General features: G+C 44.4%; 1 protein-coding gene across 2 annotated transcripts; it reads right to left on the reverse strand.

Annotated features, from left to right (window-relative positions):
• Nucleotides 1–267: 267 nt before the first annotated feature.
• Nucleotides 268–18,013, reverse strand: ldb3b (LIM domain binding 3b). 2 transcript variants are annotated; one of them, XM_084079218.1, is made up of 10 exons: nt 17,874–18,013; nt 17,290–17,678; nt 11,426–11,577; nt 10,601–10,679; nt 6,045–6,067; nt 4,468–4,665; nt 3,503–3,526; nt 1,854–2,023; nt 1,396–1,432; nt 268–974 (listed from the first exon to the last, which is right to left on the reverse strand). In XM_084079218.1, exons 2-10 carry the CDS (start codon nt 17,383–17,385, stop codon nt 878–880), a joined length of 876 nt encoding a protein of 291 aa, XP_083935344.1. In that variant the 5' UTR covers nt 17,386–17,678; nt 17,874–18,013; the 3' UTR covers nt 268–877. The 2 variants fall into 2 exon arrangements, with proteins under 2 accessions (XP_083935344.1, XP_083935345.1); XM_084079219.1 differs by lacking the exon at nt 3,503–3,526.
• Nucleotides 18,014–19,042: the final 1,029 nt, after the last annotated feature.

Consider the following 19,042-nt stretch of genomic DNA (forward strand, 5'->3'; position numbering starts at 1 on the left):
AAAAGGAGGGGACCAAGTACAGACCCTTGGGGGTCCCCGGTCAATGAAGTAGGGTTTAGTTTAGAAGGTTTTTGCGGTTTCTCAACGTCGAGTCCGAGGACCACCGGAGGTCCAAATTGACTTTTCTGTAACTCTCACAGATAAATTAACACTGAGGATTTCACTGTGTAGATTGGGGTTTCCAGATTTTGTTTGTGTGTGTGTGTGTGTGTGTGTGTGTGTGTGTGTGTGTGTGTGTGTAAGCTCATTAACATTCAACACTCCACATTTTGGTTTAAAGAAAATATTTATTCACATTGACATCAGTACATTTTTCATGTGTGCATTTTTTTACATACAGTATTTTGTGCATGTGGATAAGTGTCTGTGTGAGTGTGTAAATTTGTCTCCACGTCGTGCCTTCTTCTCACAAGCATGCTCTGTGACATATTGGACATAATATATCTGTGTATGTTACGTACAGAATGGGGACAGAAAAGATACACAGTCAGTTTTACAGTTTCTCTTCAATACTTTTTTGTACAATTCCCTTTAATTTAAGAGACGCAGAACAAAAAAAAACAAAAAGAAAAAAACTAAAAATAAATGAAATTAAAACAAAACAAAACTAGAAGCGAGGTCGTGTAGATAGATACATAGGACAGGTACAGCTCAAACCGAGCTTGTTAACAACAGATAGCACTCTCACGCTAATGGCTAAGTAACATTCTACTAGTCTAGGCTAATACGCTAACTCACATTCCTAAGGAGTTAAACCCTCCCTCTCTTTCCTCTCTCCGTCTCCTATGTGCTTGTTGTCCTTGTGTGTGTGTTGCCCTTGTATGTTCGTTCTCCTCTTGTCTTCTCTGTTCCGATCCGATCGCCTCCGGCACCGTCTTCACTGCTGGATGTTGAGAATCTGTGCAGACAGTCCGTTGTGCCAGTTCTTCAGTTTGGCAAAGCGAGGGCCCTTTACCTCCGACTCGAACTTCTCTCTGGTGGGGCGGTAAGAGAGGACAGGAGAGTCGTTAGCACACTGACACACAGTGGCGGACCTAATTTGATGATTTTTACGTTTTTATACACCATTCTGATGGGGTCTGGTCGTTGCACATACTTATTTTATTCAGACAGAGGCTGTGTTTGTGTTTTGTAATTGATTAACCACTTAAGGTAGGCTAAGTGATATTGTTGGATAAAAAATTGGATAAAAAGAGATGCAGCGACAGGGAGATTCCTGTTACTGAACAATCAGAATAGAGAGCGATTTAACAATTATTAAGTATCACTTAACCTACCTTTAAGGCCTATTTTATACTTCATCGTAACATGGCAGAATGGATTCATATACCGTAATATGAATCATTTCAAAGGTTTCTGAAATGTCTCCAGCTACTCTCACTTAATTTGTCTTACCTCGACCTTGCAAGGGCCTCCTCATCTGGGTCTTGCACTATAAGGAAAATAACATGAACACACGGTCACACACGCAATCAGGGCTGTAGCAGGAAACAGAAAACAGGCAAACTGGGAGGACAAAATCAAATGAAAGAAGGAAAAGAGAAGAAAGGAATTGACAGAGAAAGAATGGTTGAAAGGCAAGAAAGAAAGGAATTGACAGAAAGAAAGAAAGAAAGAATATGGGTGAACTCCAACCCCATACTGTAAATGTGCAGACTCTTCAATGATTTTAGATTTCAGTTTTAGGTCATTAGATTTTTTAGATAAACTGCAAATCGTATATTCTGAACTATTGATATATTGAGATAGAAGTTTTATATTAATATTTATAATAATGCCACCTCTTTTTAAATCTGTGATCATGCTGAAAGCTAAAAAATAAACATAAACATAAACGTTTAAGTAAAACTGACTGTATTCGGTGCCGGTGATGTGGGCCAGCATTCTGAAGCTCTTGGACTGCAGGTTGGCGGCACGTCGGGCCCATTCAGCCATCTGCTCGCTCCGGTCGCCTGGCCGGATCACCATCTGGTACACTGGAGACGCACAGTCCACCACTGGCTCCTTGATGGGTAAGGCACCACTGGGGAGCGGAAACACACTGTTATGAGCACACGCTCTGTGCGTGTGTGTGTGTGTGTGTGTGTGTGTGTGTGTGTGTGTGTGTGTGTGTGTGTGTGTGTGTGTCTGTGGGAGGGGAAATTGCTTTTACAGCTTCAACCAGCTGATGGTTGCTCAGATGGCTGTGTTGAGCGCATGGGGGGAGTTGTTGGGACTTAAGTGTCTTGCTCAGGGACATTTAGACTGGGCGAGCAGGGGGTCGAATCGGCTACCTTCCAATTTCCAGACGACCTCTCACCCACTCAGTTACGTGTGTGTGCGTGTGTATATACAAATGTTTCTTAAGCCTAATTTAGACTTTGCCGCACAAAGTCACCGTCGTGCGACCGTTGCACCAGGACACCATAGCAGAAATTAGGCTTTAGACTGGATGTTTGTTGTATTGTGTGTTTATGACAGTGTGTGCACAGGTGAGTGCGTCTTTGTGTGTGTGCACTGTTCGGAGTTAAATTAACTTTGTAGGATTTTACTTGTGGACCAGCAGTCTGTGATGGATGTTAGCAAAGTGAGTACATATCAGACATTAGAGTTAGTTCAGTGTGAAGTTCGGTGTAGCTGGGGAGTGTATAGGTGGGTCGTCGGTGGAGAGAGACCCGCGATCGATCGGCGACTCAGAACATTCCCATGCCATGAAATCCCATCAAACCGTCGAAGGCTGCAAGGCCAAAAGGTTATTTTTGTAAGAAGGAGGTCCTCCATAAACCTGAACAAAAACCCGGGTCATCTGACATTGAAATCATTCACGACAGCGTCCCGATCTGCAAGAGTATACCAGTCCAAAACACCACAACAGGACGATGCAACAAAACCGCTTCAGAGATACAGACATCACGCAAACCTCGGGGGGGTTAGTCAGTTATGGGACATTATATAGATCATGTCTCCTGCTATGCCTCATACTTGACTAGAACCCTCACAATATCACAACAGAACTGGGATATTAGCTCACAAGACATACATACGAACATTACAAACATGACCCAACAATGCACAAGCCTTTTTTCTTCGCAAACCCAAGACACAAAGGAGACAAAATGAGACATATATGGCATTGGTTCTCAAAGTGGGAGTCCGGGGACCCCCAGGGGGTTCTTTGGGGTTACCAGGGGGTCCCCAGCAAAAAGTAGTTAATACAGCGTCGCATAGTTTTAACCACTTTGACAATATTTTATACTTTGGGTATTCAAAAATAGCAGATCTACAAGCTCACAGCGCGTCACTTCGTGCCACGCTATGAGCTTGTAGATCTGCTATTCTTTTTTCATCTTGAAAATGTTTCTTCCGGCACACACAACACTTTCAGATGGGGGGTACGTGGCCAAATACATGTCAGTTTGGGGGACATGAAAAAGCACCACTGAGAACCACTGATATATGGGACACGCAGGGGTCCATGTATGAGGTGAGTGTGGATGGAGATAAGGAGCGCCGCAGTACTTACGCCAGAGGGGAGCCCACTTCCTCACTGAGGTCACAACATGAATCAACCAGGAACAAGAAAGAATGGGAAGGAGAACGTGTGATTGGTTGATTGATTGAGTGAGTGATGAACATGCATGGAGGGGGAGGGGAGGGGGGAGGGAGTGACAAGGTCAGGGGGCGTCATTTTGGGGTCCCAGGGGATGGATGCATTTCATCTAAAATGTGTTGTTATTTTATGCATACTGTATTTTCGCCACCTCTGCACTGTTTTGCTGATTTGAATCACATATTTTGTGCTGAATGAGCTGATTATCTTTCGGTGTGTGTGTGTGTGTGTGTGTGTGTGTGTGTGTGTGTGTGTGTGTGTGTGTGTGTGTGTGTGTGTGTGTGTGTGTGTGTGTGTGTGTTTGGCCGTGTCTTGTGCATAACGTGACTGTCAGTCACATGATATGTTCATATTGACCATGACTAACCATGATACTGATGTGATACTGATTCTACGGTAGCCTAGAGATACTATTTGTATGCAATCACAATCATGTGATGTCATTGGGAATACAGAATTACTTTCAAAATATTATGCTTATATACTTACAGTATAGACATACACTGTTGTCTGCAACCATAAATGCATTAGCCTATACGTCACTTTCCCCTGTCAACCTTTCTCATTTTTTTTAAATGACGCCCCTGGACAAAGTTGGACACAGGGGGATTGGCACAGACAAACGAGGAGAAGCACAAACACAGGTGTTGGAATGGAACCATGAACATGGTAGTGTATGCAGTCAAACTGTAAAATGTGTTTCACGAGACTCTCAAAATAATCATGTTGGTCCAAGCCCTGTGAACAGACCTACAAACCGGGGTCTGACCAGCAGAAAAGTGACCAGTTTGCCTGTGGATTACATGACGTGGGAGAAGGAACACAGAACTGGAACTAGGACTACATTATATCGGCATGGCCCCCAAGTGCTCACTTACCCCTCGTGTCCCTTTGCCTGTGACTGTCCGGCGATGGCGTCCATGATGGCATCCTGAGAGTACATGCTGATTGGCGTGTTGTACTGGGCGTGAACAATGGTGGCTTTGCCCCCCGGACCCCTCACCTCGATGGGCTTGTGGGTCGACAGGGCAGAGTCTTTCAGGGCAATGGGGTTGAAGTTGGGGGTGTACTCCACACTGGAGTCAGACGGGGGGGAGGTGAGGCGTGGTCAAGTGATCAAGAGGGGGGATCAGGAGAAGGAGGGTGGTGGTGGAGTGGGGGTGGGGGTGGTTCAGTCAAAATGGTGCAGACCACCGGAGCCCAGAAGAGACCAATGGAAAGGGGGAGAAATACAAGAGCACAGACAACGTTGAGGTGCAGCCAGGAGGTTGCAGCGATCAGGTGTAGTACTGGGACAGGCCGGCAGAGGGAGCTGTTGTATGACTTCATAGTTAATTGTACCTACCATGTGTATAGGGCCTCCTGACAGTGTTACTCAATTATACAAATTATGAATTTACTGTATATGGCTCACTGCAGGTAATATGGATACTGCAATTTCCAAATTAACATGTTCTAGCGCTAATTAGCAGTCAAATAATAATGAAAAAGGACTGTCATACGGATAGCTAGAACATTGACTCATCTATGATAATTAGCTAACCTACATCTTTTAAACAGCACAGTTTCACAAAACTTCTAAATGATTCAGCAAAGTCAAATATTTGTATTCTACAGCATTCCTCTCATGCAACTGCATGTTTGACAAACATAATAAATAAGCTTAATTTATTGTGTATCAACACCAATAATTGGACAGGGCATTAGTGCAACCCTAGAATCAATGTGGCCCAAAGTCCTTTAAAAACCAAATGCATGCAGATGGTTTAGAACTGCCAGCACGACAATCACACCAGGTCACAATATGCAATTATCAACCAGAAAATGACAGAATACACACGCCACCCCATACTGACACATATCACTGTGTGCAATATGCGTGTACAACACAGACATGTGTTTTAACACATGTCTGATATCCTGGTTCAACACACACATGCATTAATATACATGAATATGAACCCGTTCACACAACATGTACATTATGCTTGACATACAAAGGCCGCCAGATGTACACGAGTTAATGATGCATCACAAATTGGTGGTTTATTAGTGCATAGGCACTGAAATAGAACCGCCAGCGCTCTCAACATGCCAGAACAGCATGTTAAGCACCGTATGACTTCAGCATACAGTGGAGTTTCATCCCCAAATGGGATAGAAACAATTCACAGCAGAGCACACACCACTGACACAACAGTGGATCAGATTCTGTTCTACAAATGCAAACCAATGCAAAAAAAGGAATGCACACTTTTAAAGATTCTCACTCATCTCATTTGCTCTCTCTCTCTCACACACACACACACACACACACACACACACACACACACACACACACACACACGCGCGCACACACACACACACACACACACACACACACACACACACACACACACAGTAAACGAGCAAGAGTCCATGCACATTCAGCACTGCAATATTTCATGGTACTGACTTTGCAGCTGTGTTTGCAATGACCTATAACACGCCAGAGAAGAACGGAGAGAGAGAGAGAGAGAGAGAGAGAGAGAGAGAGAGCGAGATAGCGCAATAGATTAAAATAATACGTTTGAAATCATTCTGCATCATAGGAATGTGTCCCAACAGTACGGTGCTGTAATACCAGCTACAGGCCAGAATAGCTGGCTTTTCTCAGCGCTGGAATATTTCCCAGAGTCCCCTGCGTCCTTCACAAGTGACTGACAGGAGCAGAGGCACCTCTGTCACATGACAGCAGCAGTGGTGGAAGAAGTACTCAAGTAAAAGTAGAAATACCACAGTGGAGAAATACTAACTAACTATACAATAGAAATGTTACAAGAAAAACTCCTGCATTCAATTTTCTATTTAAGTATTAAGGTCAAAATCTACTTAAAATAAATACTAATAATGCAGAATAGTCCATTTTATATTACTAAATATTGCATTATAATTATGTATGCATTAATGTGTAGTTTATGTTGGGGGTGTGGTGGTATTTTAACTACATTATATACTGCTATGCAGCTTGTCATCAATAGCTGTATCTTTACTTAATCTATACATCCCAAAGTAGTTGTTGATTAAACTTAAAACATTTGGTTCACCTCAATCTGAAAACTAACTAAATGTAATTAATGACGTGCTCAACATTTGCCTTCCAAATATAGTGGAAGTGGATGAAAATTATGAAAATGCTCAATAAAGCACAAGTACCTCAACATTTTACTTAAACAAAGTAAACTTAGTTACGTTCTACCACCGGATAACCTATCCACACGGAGTGGCCAGAACACATATGAACACAAACACACACACATAAATACAACACAGTCACACTATCCCTTTTCCCAGTTATTTTGGAAATCACATGATGGGTCACACATATGTGCACGTGTGCAGTGTACTGTAGGTAAGGGCCAAGACCATGGTGCACGTGGATGGCACCGTGCACGGCACGTCGTGGATGTCCCTGTGCACATGGGACGGCTCCGTGCCGGTGGTGGTACGCATATAGAGATGGGATCTATCTCTGGGACATCCAGGGGATTTGGCAAGATGGTGGGTAACCAGAGAGGAACATTCCATGATGGTGACCAGCAGCTGTTCCCCCTGTGCGTGCGCGTGCGTGTGCGTGTGTGTGCGCCACAATGAGGATCAGCCCTTTAACCACTTTAGACCTGGAGTCCCTATTTTGGGAATGTCATCATAATTAGTGTCAAAAGTTTTCAAAAATGTCCCCAAATGTTCCTGTATTTTCACAAAAAGAGCTTGCAGGTGTGCTATGTCGTACGACGAAATATAAAAGAGCGCTTCAGTGGTTAACCGACCATTGGGGCATGAAAGTGTCATCATCGTCATCGGTGGTGGTGGTGGTATGTTCTTCTAGTCGTACAGTCTGGCTGAACATTTACAGTGGCCAGAGGGATTAGTGGAGATTGATACTGGAGCATATGTCACTGACCCCCCCCCCCCCTCGGCCTCAATCAACCTCGCCGATTATTCCCACCCTGACTCCCCCCTTCCTCCCCTTCCAAGCTGAGCACTCCTTCAGAGAAAAGCCCCCCCACCTTTCCTCCAGCTGATCTGTGTAAACACACTGTACTGTACCTCAGCGCGTACACTATTTCATTAGACATTCTTGTAGCCAGTATCGGCTTCAGATTTTGCTGATTGCTCAGAGCGACAGACGACTGGTCAAACATAACTTGGATTAATAGATCTACCAAGGACTCTGACCTCTAATGACACTTTTGAACTGAAACAGACCCCGCACTCCCCATCCAACTGAAACAGACCCCACCTTCCCCATGCAACTGAAACAGACCATCCGGAAGTTCTGCCGTTGAGAATGGCCGGGTCATGCGACTGATGCGAAGGATGAAATGGCTACCGCTGAGCTAAGACGGAACGCCAACTTTAGCTTTGGGAGATATTGCGCTTTGTGCATCATGCGATACCTCTAGTCGACCAGTAGTGGTCCTACCCAAACATAGGATCTCAAATAGCCAAAAATGGCCGATTTACAAGGTCACAACGTGTCACGTTGTGAGCTTGTAAATCGGCTATTGTTGGTGAAGAGATTTGGTGTAGGCGAAGTCGAAGTTCAGAGCCAATTCAGGCCCAGTTAACTAAGCCTAGTCCAGTAAGTGGCTAAAAACCATTTGAGAATCACTGCTCTACCATTACATTGTGAAAAATAACACTTTATTCACTAAAAAGAAGATGATGGAATGAGGCGATGAGGTCACAGGAGGTCAAGCTTCCATAATGAGGCGGTGATGCGGCTGTGACAAAGCTCCTCAGACGACCTTACAGCCCAATAGGTCACCTTTCAGCCTGCCGTGCTCCGGGTTACCTGGAGGCGGGCCAAGGAGTGTTCCTGCGCGAGTTCCAGGAATAGTGCACAGGGGCACACACTCGCGCGCGCGTACACACACACACACACACACACACACACACACACACACACACACACACACACACACACACACACACACACACACACACACACACACACACACACACACACACACACACACACACACACACACACACACATACACACACACACACACACACACGCGTGGCAGGAATGCGTCCCGGAGATAACGACGGAAAGTTCAGAGTGTCCATTTTATCACGGTCGCTGACTGTTAATATGAACTCAGACAGGGGGGAGGGAGGGAGGGAGGGAGGGATGATAGGTGCGTGGTGGGTGGTGTTATGATGGCATGCCCTCTGCCCAATTCATCTTAGCGTGACCTACAGTTAGGACAGGGGAACGCTTTGCACCCTGTGACTTGATACTGTGTTAAAACACACAACCTGCAAAGTCAAGTGCAGAGTGACATCACCAACCCGCTGCGTTTGCGTGGAGGTTAGCTCAGGTGTGTTGGTAGGCTGCCCCGAGTTAGAATTTATTAAGAGATTCTTCTGTGACATAATCGGAGGCCGTTCCCTAAACCCCTTAAGTCACCTACCCTGGTAGTGACAGTCTGCTGCTGCTGCCGCCAGCCTCTCCTACTTTCCCCTGCATCATAGCCATCTCCCTAAGCGTCTCGGCAGAGTATAAGCCGATGGGCGTGTTGTACTGCCCGCGTGGCGGGCCGGGCGTAGCAACCACCGGCGGCTGAGGGGAGGCGGGGGGTTTGACCGGGGTCGGACTCGGGGTCGGGGGAGGAGGGGGCAGTGCGGTGGCTTCCGGTTCTGGCTGCTTTTTCGCCGGTGCCTGGCCCTGGAAGAGGTACTTAGTGGAGGGCCTTCTGGCCAGACGGATTCCGCAAGATACCGGCTGCTCCATTTCAGGTTCGTCTTCGGTTGTAGGAGGACCATCCTCTTTTACGGCGGCATCCTCTTTTACCTCCTGTTCAACCTCCTTGAAAAGGAGGAAGAGAGGGAACATGTAGCCCGGGATCCAGACTGCTTCGCTACGTTCGGCGGGTTTTGTTTCTCACTCGCTATACAGTCTGGAAAGCCTCCTATCTCCGTGCGCAAACGAGTGAAAACGACTCGCGGCTTCGGATTGGTCTGTAGGGGGGGCGGGACCAGTGTTGTCCAATGTAAAACTCGAGTCACTTCCTGACTTGCCTACGTCATTAAAATACGAGTCAATATTAGGAGGCTGGCCAGACTGATAAGCGAAGTGAGAGAAAAAAAATCAGCCGAGCGTAGTTAATCAGGCTGGATCCTAGGCTAAGGAACATGGACACTAGGGCTGCACAATATATCAATATCAACATTCAATTCACAAAAGGCTGCTTGAACTGCATTAAATGGTATACTGTATATATTCTAAAAGGGCCTTTACAGGTCTGTAACTCTGAGATTGTACAAATGGAACCAAGTGGACTCTTATGGGTCCTTTTGGTTCCATTTGCTCTCAGAGTTATGAGGGTCCTTGAAATTAAAAAAGTTTGAGAACCACTGCAGTAAGGCTTTTCATTTCTGGGAATTCTATGTAAGCAGCAAACCTCAGGCAGAAAGACATTCAAACTGCATGTACTTCAATATTTGTTAACTTATCGATCGTGAGTCATATCGTCATCGCAATATCATCGCATATTGCATGGTTTCCTAATATTGTGCAGCCCTAATGGACACAGACAAAAAGAGATACAGACAGCTGGACAGATGAAGGCCTATTACAGGCAATGCAGACAGCCTGCTAGACATTTATTCCCTCTTTTGTTTATTTGTGGCTTGTTGTTGACATCCGACTCCCCCCAGCTGCCTTTCAATAAAGGTGCCGTTGCAGTTTGAATACTATACACTAGAGGGCAGCAGGATTCAGCCATTGAAATCTTGCTTGAGATTCTTGTGGCATTCTTTCAAACATAAAACATCATACATTCAACATGAACAGAAAACAACAGAAACATAATACAGTTGCATATTTTGTGTATGGATTTGTCTAACTGGCTTGTTGTAATGTGATGTTTTTCTACGCATTAAAGCAGGTATGGTATTGGGGAAGTGTTACGTATTGTTGTTATTGTACGTGAGTGAATCGACTTTGTGTTGAGTTGATACCTTCTGGTGTGGGATAACTGGCAGAGGAGAGTCCATTCTGGAGGGTGCTGATGAGGGAAATGTAGCGGCACGTCTTGACCTGAGGGACACAACAGAACAGAACAAAACACGCCCTTAACGTACAAACTGCCAACACGCCTGGTGGGTTTTTATATCGACACAGCATGATAATAAAACTTTATATGACAAGCCAAGTCAAACATATCACTTGTCAAATTTAATGGTCAAGCTGAGAAGGGCTCTTTCACGTAGGCTGGGACTACCCAATGGAACAGCCTGGATGTTTCAGTTAAACTTACTTCAAACAAAAGTCTTGTTTATTGGAAAAAAATCCAAAGTTCAGGTTTTTTAGGTTAGGATATGAAGGGCTGTTGGTTGCAGGTCAGTTTAAATGTAATGTTGTCTTGTCTGAAATATTTAGTTTATTTATTGCAGGCCACATTGTACATGATTTAAGTTGATTTAAGATGATATTTACTTGTTGTGTGTGAGAGGACCACAATGGAAATAAGTCATTGGACTATTTGTGTTATATCCTCAAATTGTTTTAACTTGTGTTAATGACTTTTTAACAGTGGTGGAAAAAGTACTAACATTTTTACTTAAGTAAAAGTATCAATACTGTAACGAGTAAAAAGTACAATATTTGCCTCTGAGATGTAGTGGGGTAGAAGTAAAAGTATTGAAAATTGGACATTTTCAATACTTGGAAATTTTCAATACTAAAGTAAAAATTCCTGAAAAGCATACCCGAGTACAGTAATTGAGTAAAAGTGACTTTTACACCACTGTTTTCAAAGAACCTAAACTAAAGTAAAACTTTACTTGAGCATGGAGAGATCCAGTTTGTTCATGGCCTGCTTGATCTTGTTCTGACCCTCCAGATGCGTCATGCCGTCGGTGCTGACGCCGTCGATGGCAGAGATGACGTCACCTTGGGACAGGCTGCCACCCGCGGCTTTGCTGCCAGGAGTTATCTATGGAGGGAGAGGGGTGGGGTCAGTGATGGAGGAAGTACTCACATTTGTTACTTAATTAAAAGTATCAATACCGCGATATAAAAATGCCCCGTTACAAGTAATATATTGTTCAAAATTGACTTGAGTCGAAGTATGAAAGTATTGGCATCGAAATATACTTAAAGTACCAAAAGTACGTTTTTTGGAAATACTCCAGTAAAGCAAAAACACCACAAAAGTGTACTTAAGTACATTACTTGAGTACATGTACGTTAGTAGTTACTTTACACCACTGGTGGGTGTCAACAGAACAGTCTGGTCCGGGGACCCCCAAAGCAGGGGTCCTTGAGAAGCTTCCAGGGGGTCCCCAGCCGCGCACACGCACACGCACACACACACACACACACACACACACACACACACAATTATATATACAATTATATATACACACATAAATACTAATTATTTACTGTACATTTGGCCAAAGTGTGTCCTCAAACAGCTGAGAGTGGGGATGCAACTTTGAAAGGTGTTAAAATGAGAACACTTTTGTTGAGTTGGAATCCACACCTCAGTCCTTCGTTTGTGTGACACAAGACCATGTGTACAGTGTGTCACAGCTCCAAACTCTTCTCTCCAAACTGTAATAGGTTGCAACTCAGCAATGAAGATGCATTAGATTAAATACGCCTTAAACATCAATGCTGAGGCAGCATCATTAAAAAAATCCCTGAGGCCTATGCCACCCCGGAGGGCTGGATAAAATCTCTGTTAAGCCAATAGGCTAAGTGGAGGCGCGGCGCTAATACGCAAAGTCTCTTCTTATCAAGCTCACTGCTATCAAACAGGACAGTTTGATACGGAAACGCTGACCAAATGTGTTCGCTAGTCGATAAAGACTGTTATGGCTTTAGAAGCTATACAGAATGAGTTAAAGTAGCTATAACAGTGGCACTAAAATAGGGCTACGTCACTGGTTTTCAAAGTGTGGGGGGTGGTGGCAGTGGTGGTGGTATTTTCTATGCCATTTTGACGCAGCCATGCTATTTGGGGGTCCTCTGCATGGAAAAGCCCAGGGGTTTGGGAACCCCCATGGGCTAAGCAATATTTAGTTTCTGCATTGGAATTGTGTTGTCTGCATGTGATCTCCTGTAATCTCCTGAATCCAGACACCACCCTGCTCTCAAACATTCACAGATGAGCCCCATTCTTTAAGAATAAGCAATGTTAATTATTAATATTCATCGTGAACTTTTGCCTGGATTGATGTTCTAGTTAACTGAATACAATGGTGTCATGTTGAGTCAACCAGGCAGCATTGAACAACTGTCATACTTCCCCCTCTAAACCTAATTTAATCACTGCCACAAATGTGACTAATTATTTCCAAAAGGAGATTTGAAGTTAAAACCTGCATCTCGTGAAACTATGTGTATGTTATCTCAATACATACAGTAGTGCCAATCACACACACACACACACACACACACACACACACACTTAAACTAAATAGAGAAATATTTCTTTCCGTTTTCATTCAGCCATACTGTATGCTAAAAATTCATGTAGGCCTATACAGAACTTTCTTTACTTTTGTATATGCTCTTCTTATTGATTGATTGATGTTTTTATTGATCTTGAAATAAAATCATATGTCACATACATTCTTACAGCTTGTTTCCATTGCGGTATGAGGTATGTATGATGACATGTAGTGTGGTGCTGTTGGGTGCATGAGACGCATATAGTTCATGATGTGAGCAAGTCTCTGAGTGAGTGCATGGGTGTACCTGCCACTCAAAGTGTGTGTGTGTGTGTGTGTGTGTGTGTGTGTGTGTGTGTGTGTGTGTGTGTGTGTGTGTGTGTGTGTGTGTGTGTGTGTGTGTGTGTGTGGGGGGGGGTATCTGTGTTTCATTGTCACTGCTTTTGCTGCTACTGACTTTTCCCCCAGGGATCAATGAAGCTTTATCTTATCTTAACAAGTGAGAAAGATCTTATATTCAAGTGAATAAGAGGTCATGTCTTCTGTCTTACTTTTGTTGCTGTTTTTTTATTATCCCTTTACTATTGTTGTTGTTGATGCTACAATGCTGAGGGACCAACACCAAATAATCTTACGCTTGTGTACTTGTAAGAGATGTAACAATAAAAAGAACGAGTGGTGAAGAGCAGCTAGGATGCAATGAAGGGTTCTGGGCCTCTCAGGTACAGTATAGGCCTGATCGCAATTATTGCATAATCAAAATAATTTTGCATAATAGTCAGAATCGTTTGCATTCTTTTCAATTTATCGGTTGAAAAATGTTCATACATTTTCAAAAATAGTGGAAATAGCCAATCTAAAAGCAGATTTTACAAGCTGATTTTTCACCGTGAATAAAAGTATCAACCTGTATGAATAGTTTGATGTGAAATATTTCCCAACAATTCATTATTGTTTTATCATTTAAGCTATTTACACTCCCGGTGTGGAAAGACCTTAAGCTTCTGCACTGCAGATACTGCAAGCATTGCATTACAGTTTATTTGTCACGCCCCCAGAGTGTAAAGGCCCTTAAACCTAATTTCATAGTTCAAAGTACGATAGTGTCACTTGCTGAAAAGAAACGATTTTCAAGTTAGCAGCTTGAAAACAAGTTGTTTTCCGCAAGCAACGATGTGTCGTGTGATGGATGGGAGTATAAATCATGTTTTAGTGAGCTGTGGTTTGGAGTGGGACAGCGGTACAGAGTAGGCTAGCATCTCTGGTAGCAATACTTTAGTCTAGGCTTACAGGCAACTCGTTAAAGGAGTTAAAAATAAGTGTCACAGTTGAAATGCCTGCCACTTCGCTCTGTGTGACCCTGCGCTGCCCCCCATACCCCCCCGTCCCCCAATGCTGTCAGCTGCTACTGACACTCACTTGAGAGCTCTCTCTCTCTCTCTCTCTCTCTCTCTCTCTCTGGACTTTATTTACCTACAGTGTATAGAACTGTACTCGCTGTACCGTGCTACTTATGTAATACGTATATATACATACAGTATACACAACGGTGCCTCTGCTCTCTGCCACCTGAGCCTCCAATATGTGCCTCTCTTCACCTGCATCACCCATCAATTCCTCAGTCTCCCTATAGTTATTTTTATGGATAAAAAAAGAGGCTTTTTTGCTCACCTCAAATTGGTGTTTTGCTTGTCCATTCATTATACTATTTACTTGTACTGCACATAAAATATGTATGAGTTTCTTTGTGTGGGTGAGCACTGGGCACGCATGTGATCGTGCGCGCTTGGTTGTGTCATGAAGTGTGGAGACGGATGTTTCGGGATTGTGTGTAAATGTATCACTGACACAAGGCTGTCGACTCAAGAGAAATCACACACGCACACACGTGTGCACGTGCGCACACACACACACACACACAGGCACACGCGCACACACACACACACACACACACACACACACACACACACACACACACACACACACACACACACACACACACACACACACACCTTTTCGCATGAATCATATACTTCAAGACCAATCTTCGCATATTGCTTTGGGGACGCGTTGGAAAACATGATGAATGACAAGCACACTGTATCATTAACGCGAGTCGTATACATATTCCCTGACATCTGCAAACTGCCTGACAGCTAGCTTCAACAAATGAGCCAAATATTCTAGGTTACTTCACTGCAGTTACCCAACATGACACCAAGGAACATATACGCTCTGCTTCAGTCCATTACATAGTAAGACTAGCTTCCCCATTGCAATAATCACGAGTCCGGCTAACAAGATGTGAGGAATTTAGTGACTTCACTCCTCTTCTTTCCAAAGTCCATTATTAGGTCCTGGAAAATGATGTATGTTGAAATCCAAAACGACGCCAGGGCATAGTGTCAAACTGTAATGTCACCCTGAATTGTCACATCTAAAGCATCCATGTTTTATTGTGTGCCTGTCAGAGCCGAGAGGATAAACGCAGCAGATCCAACAATACGATGTCATATTGGAAACGGATCAAAGCCCTGAGGCCCTTGCTGGATGACAAAACTATAAACTAATAGATGTCGGGGAGGCCCGAATTGACAGCCCAGCATGACACCAATGTCACACACGCTAGCTCACTGATAAACACTGAAGCACGCATAAACGCGCACACACACACACACACACACACACACACACACACACAAACACACACACACACACACACACACACACACACACGCACACACACAAATATGAAGCCATAAACAACAATGAACATTGTGTCATCCATACAGTATGTATGTGAACAACAATGAGGAAGTGGAGCAACGTCAGTGGAACGCTGAAACGATTGAACTCGAGAGCTGAACAAACACGGAGGAATTAAACAAACTCAGAGTTAAATAAACAACACCTGAGGTGTTTTACTGTGTGAGCGTACCAGCAGGATTATGTCACACAGCTGCAGACTGACCACGTCAAGATCACACTGTCTGTCTGTCTGTCTGTCTGTCTGTCTCTCCAACTTTTTCCCACTCATCCATTACTCTTTGGGCCACAGCAGTCATCCACCCACCCATCGATCCATCTGTCTATTGTCTAGTCAGCCATGAACTCCTCCTATCTGTAGGTTCCTCTATCCATCCATCATCCAGCTATTTGTTCATCCACTCATTCATCCAACTATCCATCCATTCATAAATATGTCTATCCATACTGTAGATCCATCCATCCATTCAGCCATGATGAAACTTTGCATCAACATCAACCACTTAAACTCTGTATAGTCTCAACAACCGGATTTGAGTTACAACTGTTCTTTGATCACTTTCTTCCGTCTACACCAAATATCTTCGGCAAAAAAATAGCCGATCTACAAGCTCAAAACGCGTTTCGAGCTTGTAGATCGGCTATTTCTGGCCTAATGTTCCCCCCAGAAGATAGGCACGCTGGGGGTTCAAGTGGTTAAATAACCGTCCAGGAACCGGTCCAGAGGACTGAAACTGAGCACAACTGAAGGGAATAAAGCTTACCAAAGGTAACACAAGCTGTCATTACCCCCCGTCCCCCCCTCTCTCCCCATCTCTCAATCCCTGTCTATCTAGCTTTCCTCCCACGCTATTTAAAGGAAATGCCGTAAATATGCCATCAGACCAGCCAGGAGAGAGAGAGAGAGAGAGAGAGAGAGAGAGAGAGAGAGAGAGGGGGGGGGGGGGGGGGGGTAGAGAAGGAAGGAGAGGGAGGTATGGGAGAGAATATACTGCAAAGTACCCCAGTATTTTTTTAACAAGCTTTGAATTACCTCACAGTGCATGAGTACATTTCCGTACAGGTACTCTTTCTGTGACTTGAGTAAAAGCAACAGGGTAAACTTTGTAGAATGAGTTTTTGTACTAAAAGTAAGCCCGCATTCCACCTCAACTCTCCTCCTATAGTGTTACACCTGATGACGACACACGTCACCAGGTATTATAACATTACATAACCGCAATGCAACTCACACATACCGTAATCACACTCACAGACACTCATATACGTTTATATATAATTATATCCTCATGCAGACACGCCCTCACACATGCATATGGATAGACACACACACACACACACACACACACACACACACACACACACACCACACTAGCACACATTACAGGTGCATGTGTCCAAAACATGATTTTGACCATGTTTTAAATATTGTATGAAATGTGAAATATTGACATATAAATATGTAGCTGTGTGGTCCTTACCCTGGAGATGGTGAGGGGCATGTTAAAGTCCTTTCCTCCCTGTAGTCTGAAGCCCCATGGCGCGGGGCCGTTCAGAGTCACTGTGTACGCGGCCATCTTCAGCTATTAGCAAACCAACCGCACTCCTCCGGCAATTCCCTTCAAATTCTATATGTTCTCCTGCTGCTTCCCGTTCCCCGTTCCCTGTTACTGCCTGTTACTCCGCTGTTCCCTTTGCCGACGGCTGTTTTCGACCTCCTCAGTACCGCGTGCAACCTTCTCTCGACCGTCTGCTCCCAGCGCTCAGGACAAACACCCGGGGTTGGGGTGGGGTGGGGTTGGTTGGGTGGGGGGGTATCTTTGGTAGGGTGGCGATGGGGGGTGGGTTAGATGCCCGTGGAACCTCTTAGCTGTAACACACACACACACACGCACACACGCACACACACACAAAGAGCGTGAGTAAGCCGTCACAGAGCCAAACTGGACTGAAGAGTGGCCAGTCAGTCCTCACCACAACACAGTCCCAAACAACCTCAAATATCCATGTCTATCCCTTACTCCCTCCCAGACCCATGCAAGAACCTCTGAACTCAAACTCTTACCCCTGAGGAACTCCTGCAGGAACTTCTGAGCAGAGAGCTCAGTGCAACCAACCAAACAAACAAACAAACGGGAAAAAAAGCACCAGCAGTTAAAAGTTGCTAGTGAATAAGCAGAAGAGGAGTTAGCTACTGTATGCACAGTGGCAGGGCGCTGAGGGTGAGGGACACACACTAAGAATAGCCGAGTGGCGAGCGGAGACCCATGGCCCCTGGCCCTTATAAGGCCAGTAACACGAGGCCCCAGAATGCCTCGGTGCCGATTCATGCCGCCAATATAGACCCCTCTTACTGCAACACATTCTCTCTCTCTCACCCTCTCTCTCTCTCTCTCTCTCTCTGCGGTCAGATTGTGTCACCACCATTTCTTCGTAATCAGTCTCTCAGAGTGTTCACGTCACTTTCCATTGTTCAGTCCCTTTATCTCTCTCTCTCTCCCTCTCCACCTTTTCTTCCATCTCTCTCTCTCTCTCTCTCTTTTAGATATCCCTGGGTGAGGAAACAACACATTACTGTAAGTTGACCCTCTAGTAAGATGATGACCCCCCCAGCCCACCCTCAAAACACACACACACCCAGGTGCCAACAGTGTATACAGTGCGTGCATGCCCTGGTGTTGATGTGTGTGCGTCAGTGCGTGTATGTACACGTGCAAGGCTATATGTACAGACACACATGCTACGGAGCGTGTGTTTGTAGGTGCTTTCTATCTGTCTGAATGCAGTATACAGTATGTGCACATGGCTGTCTAGATAATTCCACAGCACTTTGAAATGTGCTTGGAGTTGGAACATTGTGTGTTCGTAAAAAAATTCACCAGGCAGGAAATAAAACCCTCAACCCTGGATGCCAAAGCCATGTGGGCCTTATATTAAAGGTAGGGTAAGTGATATGTTTTGGTTGGAACAAAAAGTATTTTGTTAAAAGTTAAAGCTCTATATTCTGGTAGTAGCCCAATTATTGCTGTGGATTGTTTGTTCAGTTTCTCCAGCTCTTCTATAAACAGAAAATACAATTTCAGGTGAGTTGCCAATTTCAGGAGAGAGTACCCATTTATCAGCTTCAATTTGATAGTGTGCCAGTTCCAATTTTATCTGCTAATTTATTTGGGGCATCACTTCCAATTGCACTTGTTTGTCAGACATACAGTGTGCGGGAGTTTTTCTTTCGGT

The sequence above is a fragment of the Gymnoscopelus microlampas genome (assembly GCF_963454915.1).
Source record: "Gymnoscopelus microlampas genome assembly, chromosome: 14".
In the NCBI taxonomy this organism is placed as follows: Eukaryota; Metazoa; Chordata; class Actinopteri; order Myctophiformes; family Myctophidae; genus Gymnoscopelus; species Gymnoscopelus microlampas.